The sequence below is a fragment of the Mandrillus leucophaeus genome, unplaced genomic scaffold, assembly GCF_000951045.1.
Source record: "Mandrillus leucophaeus isolate KB7577 unplaced genomic scaffold, Mleu.le_1.0 Scaffold61, whole genome shotgun sequence".
Classification (NCBI taxonomy): domain Eukaryota; kingdom Metazoa; phylum Chordata; class Mammalia; order Primates; family Cercopithecidae; genus Mandrillus; species Mandrillus leucophaeus.
This window is the reverse complement of record NW_012106586.1, coordinates 1,508,291-1,522,134: the sequence shown is the minus strand read 5'-3', so window position 1 is coordinate 1,522,134 and position 13,844 is coordinate 1,508,291. Positions and strand designations below refer to the sequence as shown.

Here is a 13,844-nt window from a genome sequence, read left to right as displayed (position 1 = left end):
AAAAAAAAAAAAAAAAAAAGAAATATATCTTGCTATATTGCCAAGTTCTCGGGCGTACACAGTCTCCACTTCTGAAGCTTAGTAGGGCACAGAGTTAAAGGGATCGAGCACAGGGCCCGTCTCAGGGCAGAGACACACTTTAGCTGCGTCCTGACCCCTGGAGGGTCAAGACAGACTTCCCCGAGGAGGTCACATGCAAGCTGAACCCTGAGAGGGGCACAGATGATTTCTAGGGTAAAAAGGGAGGGTGGAGGTAGGAAGGCCATTTTCATCAGAGAAAACAGCATGTGAAGAAACAAGGGGCTTCAGGGGAGGGGCACAAAGTTCAGTGTTAGATCAAGATAAGCCCAAAAGAAAGGCCAGCAGGAATGGGGCTGAGCCACCCTTTTCTCAGAAGGCATCAGCCTCTCATGGGCTGAGGTGGAAGGGACTCTTGTGTCTGGTGGGACCTCCAAGATCGTGTGATCAGCTTTCACATCCAGTTTATTTTCAGCCTGGCCCACTGCTTTGCAAACGTCAGTGGAGCAGGCTTTGAGAGGTCAAACACAAGTGGGCGTCAGTCCCGTGTAGAGTACCCGGTGCTGTGGGTTACTTTATCTGCTTTGCCAACTCTAGTAGCCTCTAGAAACACACATTCCACAGATTGCATCTATATTGCTGAGGGCTTCCATGGTGTTTAATGAGCTGGATCATCAACCATACACTTCTGTTTCCTTGAATTGTCATTCTGTGGTCCTGATGGGGCACCATTCCACCAGCCCGGGTGCTGTCCCCTTTGACAACACTACAGGCACCCCCATTGGGTCCTCCCCCCGTGGTTGCATTTCTAAGGTTTCTTCCCTCCTGACACTTTGTCTGCATCACTGGCATCCCTCTCTTCCTAGTCGCTAAATGGGAAGCTTAATCATTTTTAAACTGACTATCCTCCTCTAATTGGTTCTAAGTCTTACCAATTCTACCTCTATGAACTCTCTTGCCCCTGATCTCTCCTTCCCATTCCCATCACCCTGATCAAATTCCCATCCCTTTTGCCTGAACAAGGGCAACTGCCTCCTAAAAGAAATTTAACTCCTTCCACAAAGTCTTCCCCAGCCCGTTACTGCCCGGCTCACTCTGGTGGCACAGCCCTCGGTGCTCTCCACTGACTGCAGGACGAAACCTGGCTCCTCACCCACATGTTCAAGACCTCCGTCTCATCATCTCCAATCTAGTCCTTGAGCCCTGTTTCCGTGACGGTGCCGTCTCACCTGCTGGCAGCACCCCCTGTGCCCCACGCTGTTCTGCCTCTGTGCTTGGCCTATGCTGTTCCCTGGGCCCTGGAAACTTTCCCCATCTCCCGTCAAATGCAGTCACTTAAGGCCCAGTTTGAAATTTAACTCCTTCCATAAAGTCTTCCCTGAGCTCGCCTCTCTGGAGGCCACCTCACCCTGCTTGGTGCTGTCACACAGCATCCTCTCCTTTTTCCCATCCTGCTTATCACGTTCTCCTTTACATGCTTCACGTGGATGCCATGGCCACTCGGCGAGGTCACAGGTCCCCAAGGTGCCTGCCTCATCCCTGTGCCCACCAGGTGATGGGCAGGACCCTGCCGCCGCACTCACCCAGCACACGCTCGCCCAGCCCGCCCAGCTCCATGTAGGCCGTGTGGAAGGCCTTGGCGGTGCTCTCATCCAGTGGGTGCTCCTCGCCACTGATCATGATGGTGCTGCATTTCTCTAGGATGCGCTCAGGGGCCCCCTTCATCACCATGAGGAAGCGCTTGTCGTGGGGGTCATCCGTCTCGTGGATGGAGAGCTGGGAAGGAATGAACAGAGCGTGTTACTTACAGACAGGTGAAACGCATTCCTTCTTCTCTACTGGTCCATTAAATGTAAAGGAGGAGGAGGAACAATGGCATCCTCTGCATGTTCCACCCTTTTTCTTTCTGTGGCCAAGTAAGACGAAGAGCTCTAGACTTGGCCCCAGCCCAGAGTGGGGCACCCTGGGTTGGAATCTGCAGTAAGTGAAGCTCATCTTTCAAGCAAAACTGGCCGCTTTAGGCAGGCTAGATGTGGCCGTCAGCGTGTGAAATCTTGTGCCTTGAACAAGATCTCCCAGGGTGCCCGTGAGAGTTAGGGGGCTGCGAGTCTCTGCATCTCACCTCCTCTACCTCTCTGTGGGGAGCAGCCATCTTTCAGACCCAAACTACTCTGAGCTCAGGAGGGCAGGAGGCGGCAGGATTCCTGCCCCTCTTCACCTCATTGTCCGCCCAGTTTTCCTGCTTGGATGTCATAGAAAATGGCGGTGTGAGGAAGTGGCCACTTTCACGTATAGTGTTTGAGGAAGACAGCCGAGTCACAGACGTCTCCATTTTAATAGGAATGCTCTTGACCCAGCAATTCTACTTCTAGATCCATCCTAATAAGATATGCAAAAAAATCGATATACAAGAATAAAAGGACTAACTCTTATCTAGCCCTTACTCTTCTAAGCACTCAAGAGGAATCTCAGGAAGCTGGAGTGTCTGGGAGAAAATACATGGCAAAGAAAAAGTGTTCCAATTTTGGGTCTAACAGTTCTTTACAAATCAGTATTTCATAGACTTTTGGGTTCAAAGGTAAGTGCAAAGATGAGTACAAAAAGAAGCAGCATAGGGCAAATAGGGTTACCAGCTGCTGCTCCTTCTTTTCTTTTCTTTTTTTTTTTTTTTTTTTTTGAGACGGAGTCTCGCTCTGTGGCCCGGGCTGGAGTGAGCGGCGCCATCTTGGTTCACTGCAAGCTCCGCCCCCCGGGTTCACGCCATTCTCCTGCCTCAGCCTCCCGAGTAGCTGTGACCACAGGCGCTGCCACCGCACCCGGCTAATTTTTTTGTATTATTTTTAGTAGAGACGGGGTTTCACCGTGTTCGCCAGGATGGTCTCCATCTCCTGACCTCGTGATCCGCCCGTCTCGGCCTCCCAAAGTGCTGGGATTACAGGCTTGAGCCACTCGCCCGGCCAACTTCTTTTCTTAATGATCAAGTAAAGACATTGAGAAAACCAACCAACCAACAAAACCCAAACCAAACAAAAATCCTCCCGTCTATTATCACTATCGCTTTCTAAAACATCGGCCTTTTCTTTTTCTCTCTTCATTTTTTTTTTTTTGTTTGTTTGTTTTTTGTTTTTTGAGACGGGGCTCTGTCACCCAGGCTGGAGTGCAGTGACGAGATCACAATTCACTGCAGCCTCGACCTCCCAGGTTCAAGCAATCCTCCCACCTCAGCCTCCCAAGTAGCTCGGACTACAGGCATGTGCCACCATGCCCAGTTAATTTCGTTTTTTGTTTTTTTGTAGAGATAAGGTCTTGGTATTTTGCCCAGGCTGCTCCTGAACTCCTGGGCTCAAGCAATCTGCCTTCCTCGGTCTCCCAAAGTGCTGTGATTACAGGTGTGAGCCACTGTACCCGGCCAAGATAAGGCTTTTTACATTTAAAACACAGGGATAATATAAAACACTTTTATGGTGTGTACCACGTGCCAGGCACTGTTCTAAGTGCTGTCCACATCGACTCATTTGTCTTCAAAACAACTTTAAGGCCATGGGTACTATTATTATTCCCTTTTACAAAGGAGGAAACTGAGGCACAGAGGTTCAGTGCTTCACTCAGGGTCACTGAGCAATAGGTGGCTATCTGGTGGCTGAGCTGGGATTTGAGCCCAGGCTAGCAGGCTTCAGAGTCCCTGCCCTTAATCATGGAGGCTACAAAGGATAATCTTTTAAATGAAATACATTCACCGTTATATAAAACTTTTTAAAACATTTTCCAATTTGCCATAAACGTTTTAAATGTCTTAACGGACCAGTGTGTTTGGAGCATCACAGTATTGATCACTATTCTAATCAATAAGATATAGGCTTTCCATTTTCTTTCCTTCCAGCAGAGATGTCTCCTTCCAAGGCCATGACATGTGAAGTCCAGGTGAGGCTGAGCACTGCTCATGTGTAGACATAAAATGACCCTAACAGCATCCAGACAGCACCTTCGACCTCTTCAGCAGGGACTCACACAGGCCCCTCTCCCCTTTGTAGTCCCACTCTATGTAGCCACTTTCTCCTCCAACTTGCACACGAGGCCTCATGGAACCTGCTTTATCTCCCTGACGGAGCTTCAGCAGGGTTCCGAGTCCTGCTGCTGATGGAGGCATCATCGAACCCCATCTTCACACTATGCACGGATGCACGGCACCTCAACTTCCTCATCCTCTACCCACCCCACAGCGTCATCGTGAGAATGAATGATTTAATACGTGTGGAAATTAGCACAGAACAGCTCCTATTATTACTAGCATTGCTAGTATAATAATAGTCGTCCTAAAACAGTCTTTTAGGACCGTTACCCCCTCTATTTTTACTTACGTTTTACATAAGAGATGTGATTTCTTGGCTCGAGTATTTTACATTATACGTTTCTGGTTGTCTATTTAGCTAACTGTGATTCTTTGTTGGCTCACTATCCACAAAGAAGACGTTCACAACACAAGAGTTCTTCTCTAGGCTGGGCTTGGTGGCTCACACCTGTAATCCCAGTACTCTGGGAGGCCAAGGTGGATGGATCACCTGAGGTCAGGGTGTCAGGGACCAGCCCGGCCAGCATGGTGAAACTCTGTCTCTACTAAAAATACAAAAAATTAGCTGGGCAAGGGGGTGCATGCCTGTAATCCCATCTACTCAGGAGGCCGAGGCAGGAGAATTGCTTATACCTGGGAGGTGGAGGTTGCAGTGAGCCGATATCACACCACTGCACTCCAGCCTGGGTGACAAGAGTGAAACTCCTTCTCAAAAAAAAAAAAAAAAAAAGAGTTCTTCTCTAACCCTAAATTCCATCCGTACTAAGATGGGTGGATAATCAGCAGAAATCTCCACACATACAGTTGTGGTTATTCTATTTCTATACTTGACTATTGTGCAAAGCTCAAGTCCAGATCCTGCTTTCAGCATGGGCTCTGTGGAAAATCCCATCTGCATGGGGACCTGGGGCTTCCAACTGTCATTTGTGTTAACATGGGGAGGCTGTGACGGCTGACTGTTCGTCAGCCCCGCATGCTGAGATAACCAAGCAAGGATGGTCATCTTCTACCTGAGCAGGGGACGCAAAGGAGACCCCCACCCACAGCACAGGGGATGGCCCCGGAGAGCGACGGGGCTGGCAGCTGAGGGGCCGCTCAGTGGTCTCCCCAAAGGGCAGGGCTTGCTCCCATGGCCTGAACTGTGCCACACTCCGTCTGTGTGATGGTGGGAGAATCGTGGACTTGGTGTCAGCCTTGGCAACACCGGGTGCTGTGCAATTCTGGCCTCTCAACACTTTTTAAGGGCCTGCTTCCTCCTCTATGAGTCAGGATTCGTCAGTCCTACCTCACAGGCCGGATGCGAACATGGAACGAGGCCGTGTAGGTCAAGGGCCTGATGCACTAGAGGTGTGAGGAGCGGGTGTTCCGCCTCCCCGCTGCCCACCTGCATTCATGCTTTGGAGTGTGGCTGCTGCTCCTCGCGGCAGAAGGTACCTGCTAGTGGTCGTGTGAGTGTGTGCATGTGTGTGTGTGCGCACGCGCGCGCGTGTGTGTGTGAGAGAGAGTGTGTGTGCCTGTGACAAAGATGGCTCATTCATAGATGCAGCCAAGTCCTGATGACGTCCTTGCTTTTCTTTCTTTTTCTGCCCTGTTTCAGGGCTAGGAAGGAGGCCAGCAAGTAGCTTGACCTAGGGGACCAGATGCCCGGGTGCTGTATCCCTGACGGCTGTCTTTGAAGTCAGGTATCCTTCAAAATATGAGGTAAGCAAAGGATACATGCAAGTAGAAAGGTCATGCTGCCAGTAACAGAGATTGCCAGGTGTGAGGAAAAACTCACCTGAAATTTATTAGTAGAGTTAAAAGGGATTTCAGCTACTTTGCGGTTTCTTTTTCTAATTTCCATCACATCACCCAAAATGACCTCTGAGAATTTTAAAAGAGCAGTTTCTGAGGCATCTCCAATCACAGCTTTCTGGGAATCAAAGAAGAAAAATATTTGCAGCACATATTTAATGAACCAACATGCCCTCAACGCAGGACCCAAGACACACCTCCTGATCCCATTACCATCTAGCTGGAGAGACATTATCACGTGATCAGGGAGGGCCACAGGACAGTGGTACGCGTGCAAACAATGGTGCCACCTACTGGCATTAGGGATGTTTGGAGAAGCTGGATCTCTGTGAGGACTGAAGATTTCGTGGAAACAAGCAGCTACGAACTAGATCTTGATAGACAGGTGGGTTACCAATACACAGAGAAGAAAGCCTTCTAGAAACCAGGACGCAGGTGCAGGGACGTGAGGTGCAGGCTCCTCTGTGAGCGTTCATTGGATGTGGAGGGCGGGGAAAGACCTGGTGGGCCCTGAAGGGTAGCCTGAGGTCTAGACTTGAGAAGCAGAGCACAGGGAAGTACAGAAAGATTTTGAACAAAGTTAAGTGAATATAAAAAGCACCATTTAGGGAAAATTAGTGGCATTTGAGAAAGACTCCAGGAGGGATAAACTGGAATCAAGGAGGCTTAATTTCAATCAATTAAGAGGTTGATACAGCTATTTAGATGCAAGGTACTGCTGATAAAAGGTAAAGTTACGTATATTTTGAAGCAAGAATGATAGAACTTGGTGACTCACTGGATATAAGGAAAGGATAAAGTCAAAGATGACTTCCAAATGTTCTGGCCCAGTGACAAATAGAATGGTTGTAGCATAGAAAATTAGAAAATTAGGGCAAGGCATTGATGTGCAGCTAGGCTGGGTACGGGTGGAAGTAAACGAGCATGATTTGTGCAGCTTCCTAGTGGAAGCACACAGCCAGCCAGAGATCCAGGTTGGAGCTGAGGTAAGAAATTAGAACTGGACATAAAGATTTGGAATGGCAGGGGGCGGTGGCTCAAGCCTGTAATCCCAGCACTTTGGGAGGCCGAGACGGGCGGATCACGAGGTCAGGAGATCGAGACCATCCTGGCTGACACGGTGAAACCCCGTCTCTACTAAAAAATACAAAAAACTAGCCAGGCAAGGTGGCGGCGCCTGTAGTCCCAGCTACTCGGGAGGCTGAGGCAGGAGAATGGCGTAAACCCGGGAGGCGGAGCTTGCAGTGAGCTGAGATCCGGCCACTGCACTCCAGCCTGGGCGACAGAGCGAGACTCCGTCTCAAAAAAAAAAAAAAAAGATTTGGAAGATATTGACAAAGAAGCAATTGGCCAAAAAGAGCATTAATGAACTGCCTGACGGAGGGAAAAGCAAACAAACAAACAAAAAGTAAGAAAGAAAAAGAGTCAGGGAAGGAAACAGATGGCAAATAGAAAAGCCAGGAGAACAGAGATTCAGTGACTCATCGAGACGGAGAGGAAAAGGGAGAAAGGGAAGGAGGAGAGGGCAGGAGGGGGAGAGTTTTTTGTATGTTCCGATATTCCAGGACCCCTAGAGCTTTGTCTGCAGCCATATTCTAGTTAACAGGAGTCCTTCTATTTTTATCCAATCACATTTTAAATTTCCATGAATGGCATGTATATTAAAAGGAACTTTGATTACATCCACTTAGCTGGCAGAAAAGTCAAGAAAGTAACTTAGAGGTGCATTCATTTCCAGAATTTTCTTTTTTTTTTTTTTTTTTTTAGGGAGTCTCGCTCTGTCGCCCAGGCTGGAGTGCAGTGGCCGGATCTCAGCTCACTGCAAGCTCCGCCTCCCGGGTTTACGCCATTCTCCTGCCTCAGCCTCCCGAGTAGCTGGGACTACAGGCGCCCGCCACCTCGCCTGGCTAAGTTTTCATATTTTTTAGTAGAGACGGGGTTTCACCGTGTCAGCCAGGATGGTCTCGATCTCCTGACCTCGTGATCCGCCCGTCTCGGCCTCCCAAAGTGCTGGGATTACAGGCTTGAGCCACCGCGCCCGGCCTCATTTCCAGACTTTTCTAAAGACCCTAAAGCAATATTCTGAAACCTTTTAAGCATCTTTGTATTCTCAAAGCTAGTGTGCATGAAGAAAACTTTCTGTATGTCTTGTAAGTCCAGCTTGCTCTTGCAAGCACTGGACAAACTTTATGCAACTGGAGAGATGAAATCAAGCACACAATCAGACCCCAGCAAGTGACCCAAACTGGCTGTGATTTAAGACCGAGTGCTGCAGAAGCATTACCTTCATGATGGGGACATTTTCCTGTCCTGGCTTGAACTCGGCTCGGTTACACAATGTTATTATCTTGGATAAGGAGGCCCAAGTCCTAGAGCTTTGGTCAAAGACCTGGCCTGGAAGACAGAGAAAGAACAGTGGCTGCTGTGGGTTGGGCTGGTCGTCCGTGAGTCCAGCAATCCTCCGGCTACAGACCCTGCTGCGTGCTCAGCTCAGCCCCAGGACGGAGTCCACAGCTCTGACCAGACCAAGCTCTCCATAGGACTTACTTGAATGGTTTTCACTGGTGTCAGCCACAAAGATCTGATTGTCGAACCACAGATGGGCCACTGTCATCCTGTTCTGGGTCAGCGTCCCGGTCTTGTCTGAGCAGATGATGGAGGTGGAGCCGAGGGTCTCCACAGCCTCCAGGTTCTTCACCAGGCAGTTCTTCTTGGCCATCCGTTTTGCTGTCAGCGACAGGGTCACCTAGCAGGAGAAGGAAGGACGCTTTGGGAAAAATCCTCATGTGAACTCAGGTCCAATAATACAGAAATAGCCAATGTCAGCTGTGATTGAATTTTAGGAGACAGCTGGACTAGTTTTAGGGGAGAGGTGTGATTGCTGGCACAGCTAAATTGACCTGGTGGCTTACATGCCACCAAGAGCCAGCCCTCTATGCCACAATCCTTTTTTAAAGATTAAATACGAGACACTTTTCTTGTTCCTTCATGACTTGAAGAAAACAAGGGACCCACGGGCAGCAACACAGACAACGCTGCTGTGGCTGGTGCCCACATACAACCACGACACCACCTGTGGTCCCTAAGCAGGAGTGTGCTCCAGAGACTGGCTGGTGCATGTTGCCAGTTGTCCCAAAGGACACACTTATGGCTTTGGGGAATTCATCAGCTTTTGTGTTGAAACAACACAAAAAATGAGCTTTTCATTTTTAAAAGCTCCATATTTTAAAGATCCTTTTAAACCCCCAGATCTCAAAGGGTTCTTTTGGCTCCCATTTCCCCAAATTACTATCTCCTGGAGTCAGAAGAGACCTGGACTTCAAAAACTTCTCTTTTCTTTGGTCAGGACAACAGCAGGCCAATGATCATGTAGTCACAAAACCGGAAACATGAATCCTGTCCTCTCCTACCCCGTGGGACCCCCATGGCAGAGACTGAGGAGGAGGGGCTCTTGTGTCGGGACTGAATGACATAGGCCATACACGCAGAGCCAGAGCTGGGTCTAGGGTTGGCCAGGAAAGGGCTGGAGTCCTCGGCAGGAAAAATGAGAGGAATTTTTTTTTTTCCTAAGAGAGGTCAGTGGAGTATGGCAACGTGCCTAAATGCCTAAGTTGTAGAAACTGCCAAAGAAACGTGGGGAAGGCATCAGGCTTCCAGAAAATCTGTGAATGGTGGAGCCTGTCTTATCCAGATCTTAAGGGGCAGTGTAAGCTACGTGAACTGCAGATTGAAAGCATAACGTTTTCATGGAAAACACAGTCAAATATTAAAAATACAGCCATTTTTTTTTACAAAACTGTTTCTTTCTCCGTAAGAAACAGTCTATTCAGAATGTTCCATGGTTGTCCCTGGCGGGGAGGGCGTGGTGCTCTGGACTTGGGGGAGATTGCAGTTTGTGTGGGCGCCTCCCCAGTACCAACGCTATGTCCACAGGGCCGGGTGCAGGCCGTCTAACAGCATGGACTCACAGTGACCGTGGCCAGGAGGCCCTCGGGCACATTGGCCACAATGATGCCAATGAGGAAGATGATGGAATCCAGGACTCGATAATTCATGGACACTGCGATGATGAAGAAAAGGATGCCGATGGAGACAGCCACTCCTGCCACAATGTGAACGAAGTGCTCGATCTCAATGGCAATGGGCGTCTTCTCATTTCCAACTCCTGAGGCCAAAGAGGCGATATGGCCAATGATGGTGCGGTCACCCGTGTTGATGACCATGCCGGTGATGGTGCCTACGGGGCAAGTAGACGTTTTATTCCAGGGGTCCTCAGCTAGGAGGGGTGTGCAGCCAGCTTGCAGCCCTCTCTGGCGGCTGGCACAGTCAATAGGCACACCACATTCCACAGGCCACGCATCATCCTCTAGGCCCTTCAGTTCCATGCTTCCTCTGGGATGAGCTTTGTAACAGGCAAAGGACAGATCTGAGAGCCCAGGAGGGAGAAGGGACACAGGTGGACATGTGGGCTGAGAGCCAGAGGCCTTTTACCTTCCAGACACGTTGTGGAATAGAAGCAGATGTTCTTCGTTTCCAGGGGGTTTTCATGGGTAAACTCAGAGGAGCGGGGCTGGGGCTCAGATTCCCCCGTGAGAGACGAGTTATCCACCTAGAAGGAACGTTGAGAATGGTTCACAGCTGGGTACCTCATTCCCCGCCTCTTATACTGATGCTGGGAAAGACCACAGAGCCAGCGGGTTTGGAACATGGTCCTTGGGGTGGGTGCCCCCTGCTGCTTACCCGGCACCCCTGAGAAGACAGCACCCTGATGTCTGCGGGGATCTGGTCTCCTCCTTTGACCTCCACAATGTCCCCCACCACCAGCTGCTCTGAAGGGATGGTCTTCTTCTCGGAATCGCGGATGACCAGAGCTTGCTACAGAAGAAAACCATGACAGACGCCTCAGACCCTGGAGGGACACCGGCCCTCCTCCCCATCTGTGCCGCACCAAACCCCAGGACAGAGGCCTTGGAACTTCCTGGTCACTGTCACTGTTGAGTCCATGCTGTTAGGCAGCCTGCACCTGGCCCTGTGGACACAGCATTCGGCTGGAGCCTGAGGCTGTCAGAATAGCAAGAATGAAACAGAAGACTGCTTCACCCGAGGCCTGGAGACTCTAAGAACTAGTTTTCCTTGAGCTCACGGAGATTTTCTTGGAACAGAAGAGTCACTGTTGGCCAGATCTGGCCAAGCCAGAGTCCTGGGCCTCCTAGAAAAGGAGACCGTTAAGGGTGAGCCATCCTGGCTGGGCGTCGGGGCAGAGCACTGAGGGTGGGACTGGGGAGGCTGATAATCTTGCGAGGGTCAGGGAAACTTGAACGAGGTGATCTCCTGCTTCAAGCTTGGCAAGAGGCATCTTTTCCACCCAGAATCTCTCCTCCAGCCTGCAGTTCTCTGGGCCAGAGACAGTGCGGACACCTGACAGGGGTCTTTGGGGAAGAGGGGAGCACTGGGCTTCCCCACCGATTGCATTCTGGGGCTCAGTAGCAAACATGTGACCCAAACATGGTCACAGATAAACAACTGCAGGCTGGTCTCCTTGGCTGCCCGTGAAGGAACACTCCCGGACCTTCCGCAGGTCCCTTCTGGAACCCAGAGCGACTGTCCACAAACACTGAGGAGCAGGAACAGAAGATGCCATGCGCTGACCAGCACTGCCCTGGGTGGTACCTCATTTGACCACCAAAACCCTGTGAGGAACTGGGGTTCCGACAGATGGGTTAATTCACCCACGATGGCTCTGACAGGGACGGAAGTGGGAACACTTGGCCCTCAGCGCCCTGTGCCCCTCTCAGCTGAGGCTTCCTCACCTGGGAGTCACCAGAGGCCAGAGGACGGGTGGCTGCCACTCACCTGAGGGATCATCTTTTTGAAGCTGGACATGATGTTGGTGCTTTTTGCCTCTTGGTAATAAGCAAAGATCCCCGTGAAAATGACCACCAGGACAAGCACAGAGCCCAAGTACACCTGGTTGAGGAGGAGGGCGTCAGTCAAAGAAACCAGCAGTGGGAAGGAGACAGGCCCTGGGGCTAGAGCTCTCCATGGGCGGGTGCAACGCTGGCGGTTATGCCCTGGTGTAGTTTACAGGCCACAAAATTTGCCCATGTTAAGTGCACAGCTTACTGATTTTTTAAGTTTACAGAGCCATGCAGCCACCCTCCACCGCAGCCTCAGACATCTCCACCCTGCCTGGAGATCCCCCCGGCCCCTCTGCTGTCACTCCCTGCTCCTGTCCCATGCCCTGGCATCACCGATCTGGTTCCTGCTTGCAAGGATGTGCCTGTTCTGCACATTTCGTGTCAATCCAACCCCATGACACGTGGCCCATTGCCTCTGACTTCTGTCTCTTGGCATCATGTTGGCCAGTTCAGTTTTGTGGATTTGGTACCCATGTCTTGGCAGGCACAGTCGCTCTCCGTGTTAAAGGGAGAGGTTAGCCTGGGGGAGACAGAGCCCCAAACTACTTCACATGGATGCAGATTTTCTCCCCCTTAAAAATTCAAGGTGTGTTGTGTATCCCTTTTCATTCCCACACTGCCTCTGGAGCATCAGAAAGCCAGATCAAATTCCTGTTTTCCAGCTGGGGAAATGCCTGACTTTCCCACACCTAAGCAGTGGCATCCAGCCCTCAGCTGTGCCTCCGAGGCCGCACTGGATGGCTCTGCCAGCAAAACCAGGAGGGGCCACCCCAGAGCCTTACGTTGTTCAGGGATGCAGACTTGTTGCTGGAGTACTCAATCCCAAATGCAATCCAACAGAGAAAGGCGCCCACCCACAGGAGGACAGAGAACCCCCCCACCATCTGCTTGAGGAACTTGACGATCTCAGGCGTCTGCTTGGGAGGGGTGAGGGAGTTGGGCCCATCCCGGGCCAGGAGCTCGGCGGCTCTGGTGCTGGAGAGACCCTGGGAAAGCCAAACAAAGCACATGCACAACCAAAACAAACACGAATGAGACCGTCCTCCTCCCTCAGGGGTTGGGCTGCATAGTTGTGCGGCTTGGGGTGAGGCATTAACGTGCCCAAAGAAGGTCTTGAGAAAAGCGGACCGTGCCTCACCTCTCCAGCTGCCCAGCTTTCTCTGAAAGACTGTAATGCTTCATAGCCAGGCACTGTGCTCTGTATATTCACTCATTTAGTCTTTAAAATGACCCTTGAGGCAGGAGCCATTATTCCTCGGTCTCCTCATTCGCAGAGAAAAATTATGTAACCAGCCCGAGGAACCTGGCCTGTCAATCAATGGTAGCGACCGGTTTCAACGTGGTGACTGGGTCCAGAGCTACCGCACTCTGCTCTGCTAAGGGGTTTTAGTTTCTTAGAGATTTATCCAGCGAGAGGAGTAATTTGATGAAGGAGGACACTTGGAATGAAGAAGCTGGTCACAGGGCTAAGAGCAATGCAGTAACTCCCCAGGAAATAGGGAAACTTCTGGAACCCTGCATAGACAGCATGTGGCTTTAGTTTCCATCCTTACGCCTCCTCCTTTTCTATCTTTCTACACATCCAGCCTAAATTCTCATTCATCTTGACAGGCATAAATCCCACCCAAGCCCTGAGCCCATGTGAGCAGCCCCTGCCCTGGGGGACCTGCCATCCATGAGGCACCTTCACCTTTGAAACCCTGCATGTTCACAGGAATTTCCCCCACAAACGATCTTTGTGGACAAGTCTGTAGATACCTCTTCTCCCTAATTATGTTGTAAGCTACTTAAAGGCCAGGACTCTGTCTTCCTTTTTTTTTGAGATGGAGTCTCACTCTGTTTGCCAGGCTGGAGAGCAATGGTGCGATCTCGGCTCACTGCAATCTCTTCCTCCTGGGTTCAAGCGATTCTCCTGCCTCAGCCTCCCACATAGCTGGGATTGTAGGTGCCCGCCACCACACTTGGATAACTTTAAAAATATTTTTAGTAGAGACAGTGTTTCACCATGTTGGCCAGGCTGGTTTCAAACTCCTGACCTCAGGTGA

At 50.5% G+C, this 13,844-nt stretch overlaps 1 protein-coding gene across 1 annotated transcript in view; it reads right to left on the bottom strand.

Annotated features, from left to right (window-relative positions):
• ATP12A (ATPase, H+/K+ transporting, nongastric, alpha polypeptide) overlaps positions 1–13,844 on the bottom strand; it is a 30,902-nt gene that overhangs the window by 11,332 nt on the left and 5,726 nt on the right. Inside the window, exons 3-12 of the mRNA XM_011999984.1 lie at positions 12,582–12,785; positions 11,735–11,848; positions 10,622–10,756; positions 10,373–10,490; positions 9,850–10,118; positions 8,429–8,627; positions 8,166–8,275; positions 5,865–5,999; positions 1,602–1,794; positions 384–529 (exon numbers count right to left, since the gene is read on the bottom strand). Of these exons, the coding sequence (XP_011855374.1) occupies positions 384–529; positions 1,602–1,794; positions 5,865–5,999; positions 8,166–8,275; positions 8,429–8,627; positions 9,850–10,118; positions 10,373–10,490; positions 10,622–10,756; positions 11,735–11,848; positions 12,582–12,683 (1,521 nt within the window). The 5' untranslated portion in view covers positions 12,684–12,785. The remainder of the gene's footprint in view (positions 1–383; positions 530–1,601; positions 1,795–5,864; positions 6,000–8,165; positions 8,276–8,428; positions 8,628–9,849; positions 10,119–10,372; positions 10,491–10,621; positions 10,757–11,734; positions 11,849–12,581; positions 12,786–13,844) is intronic.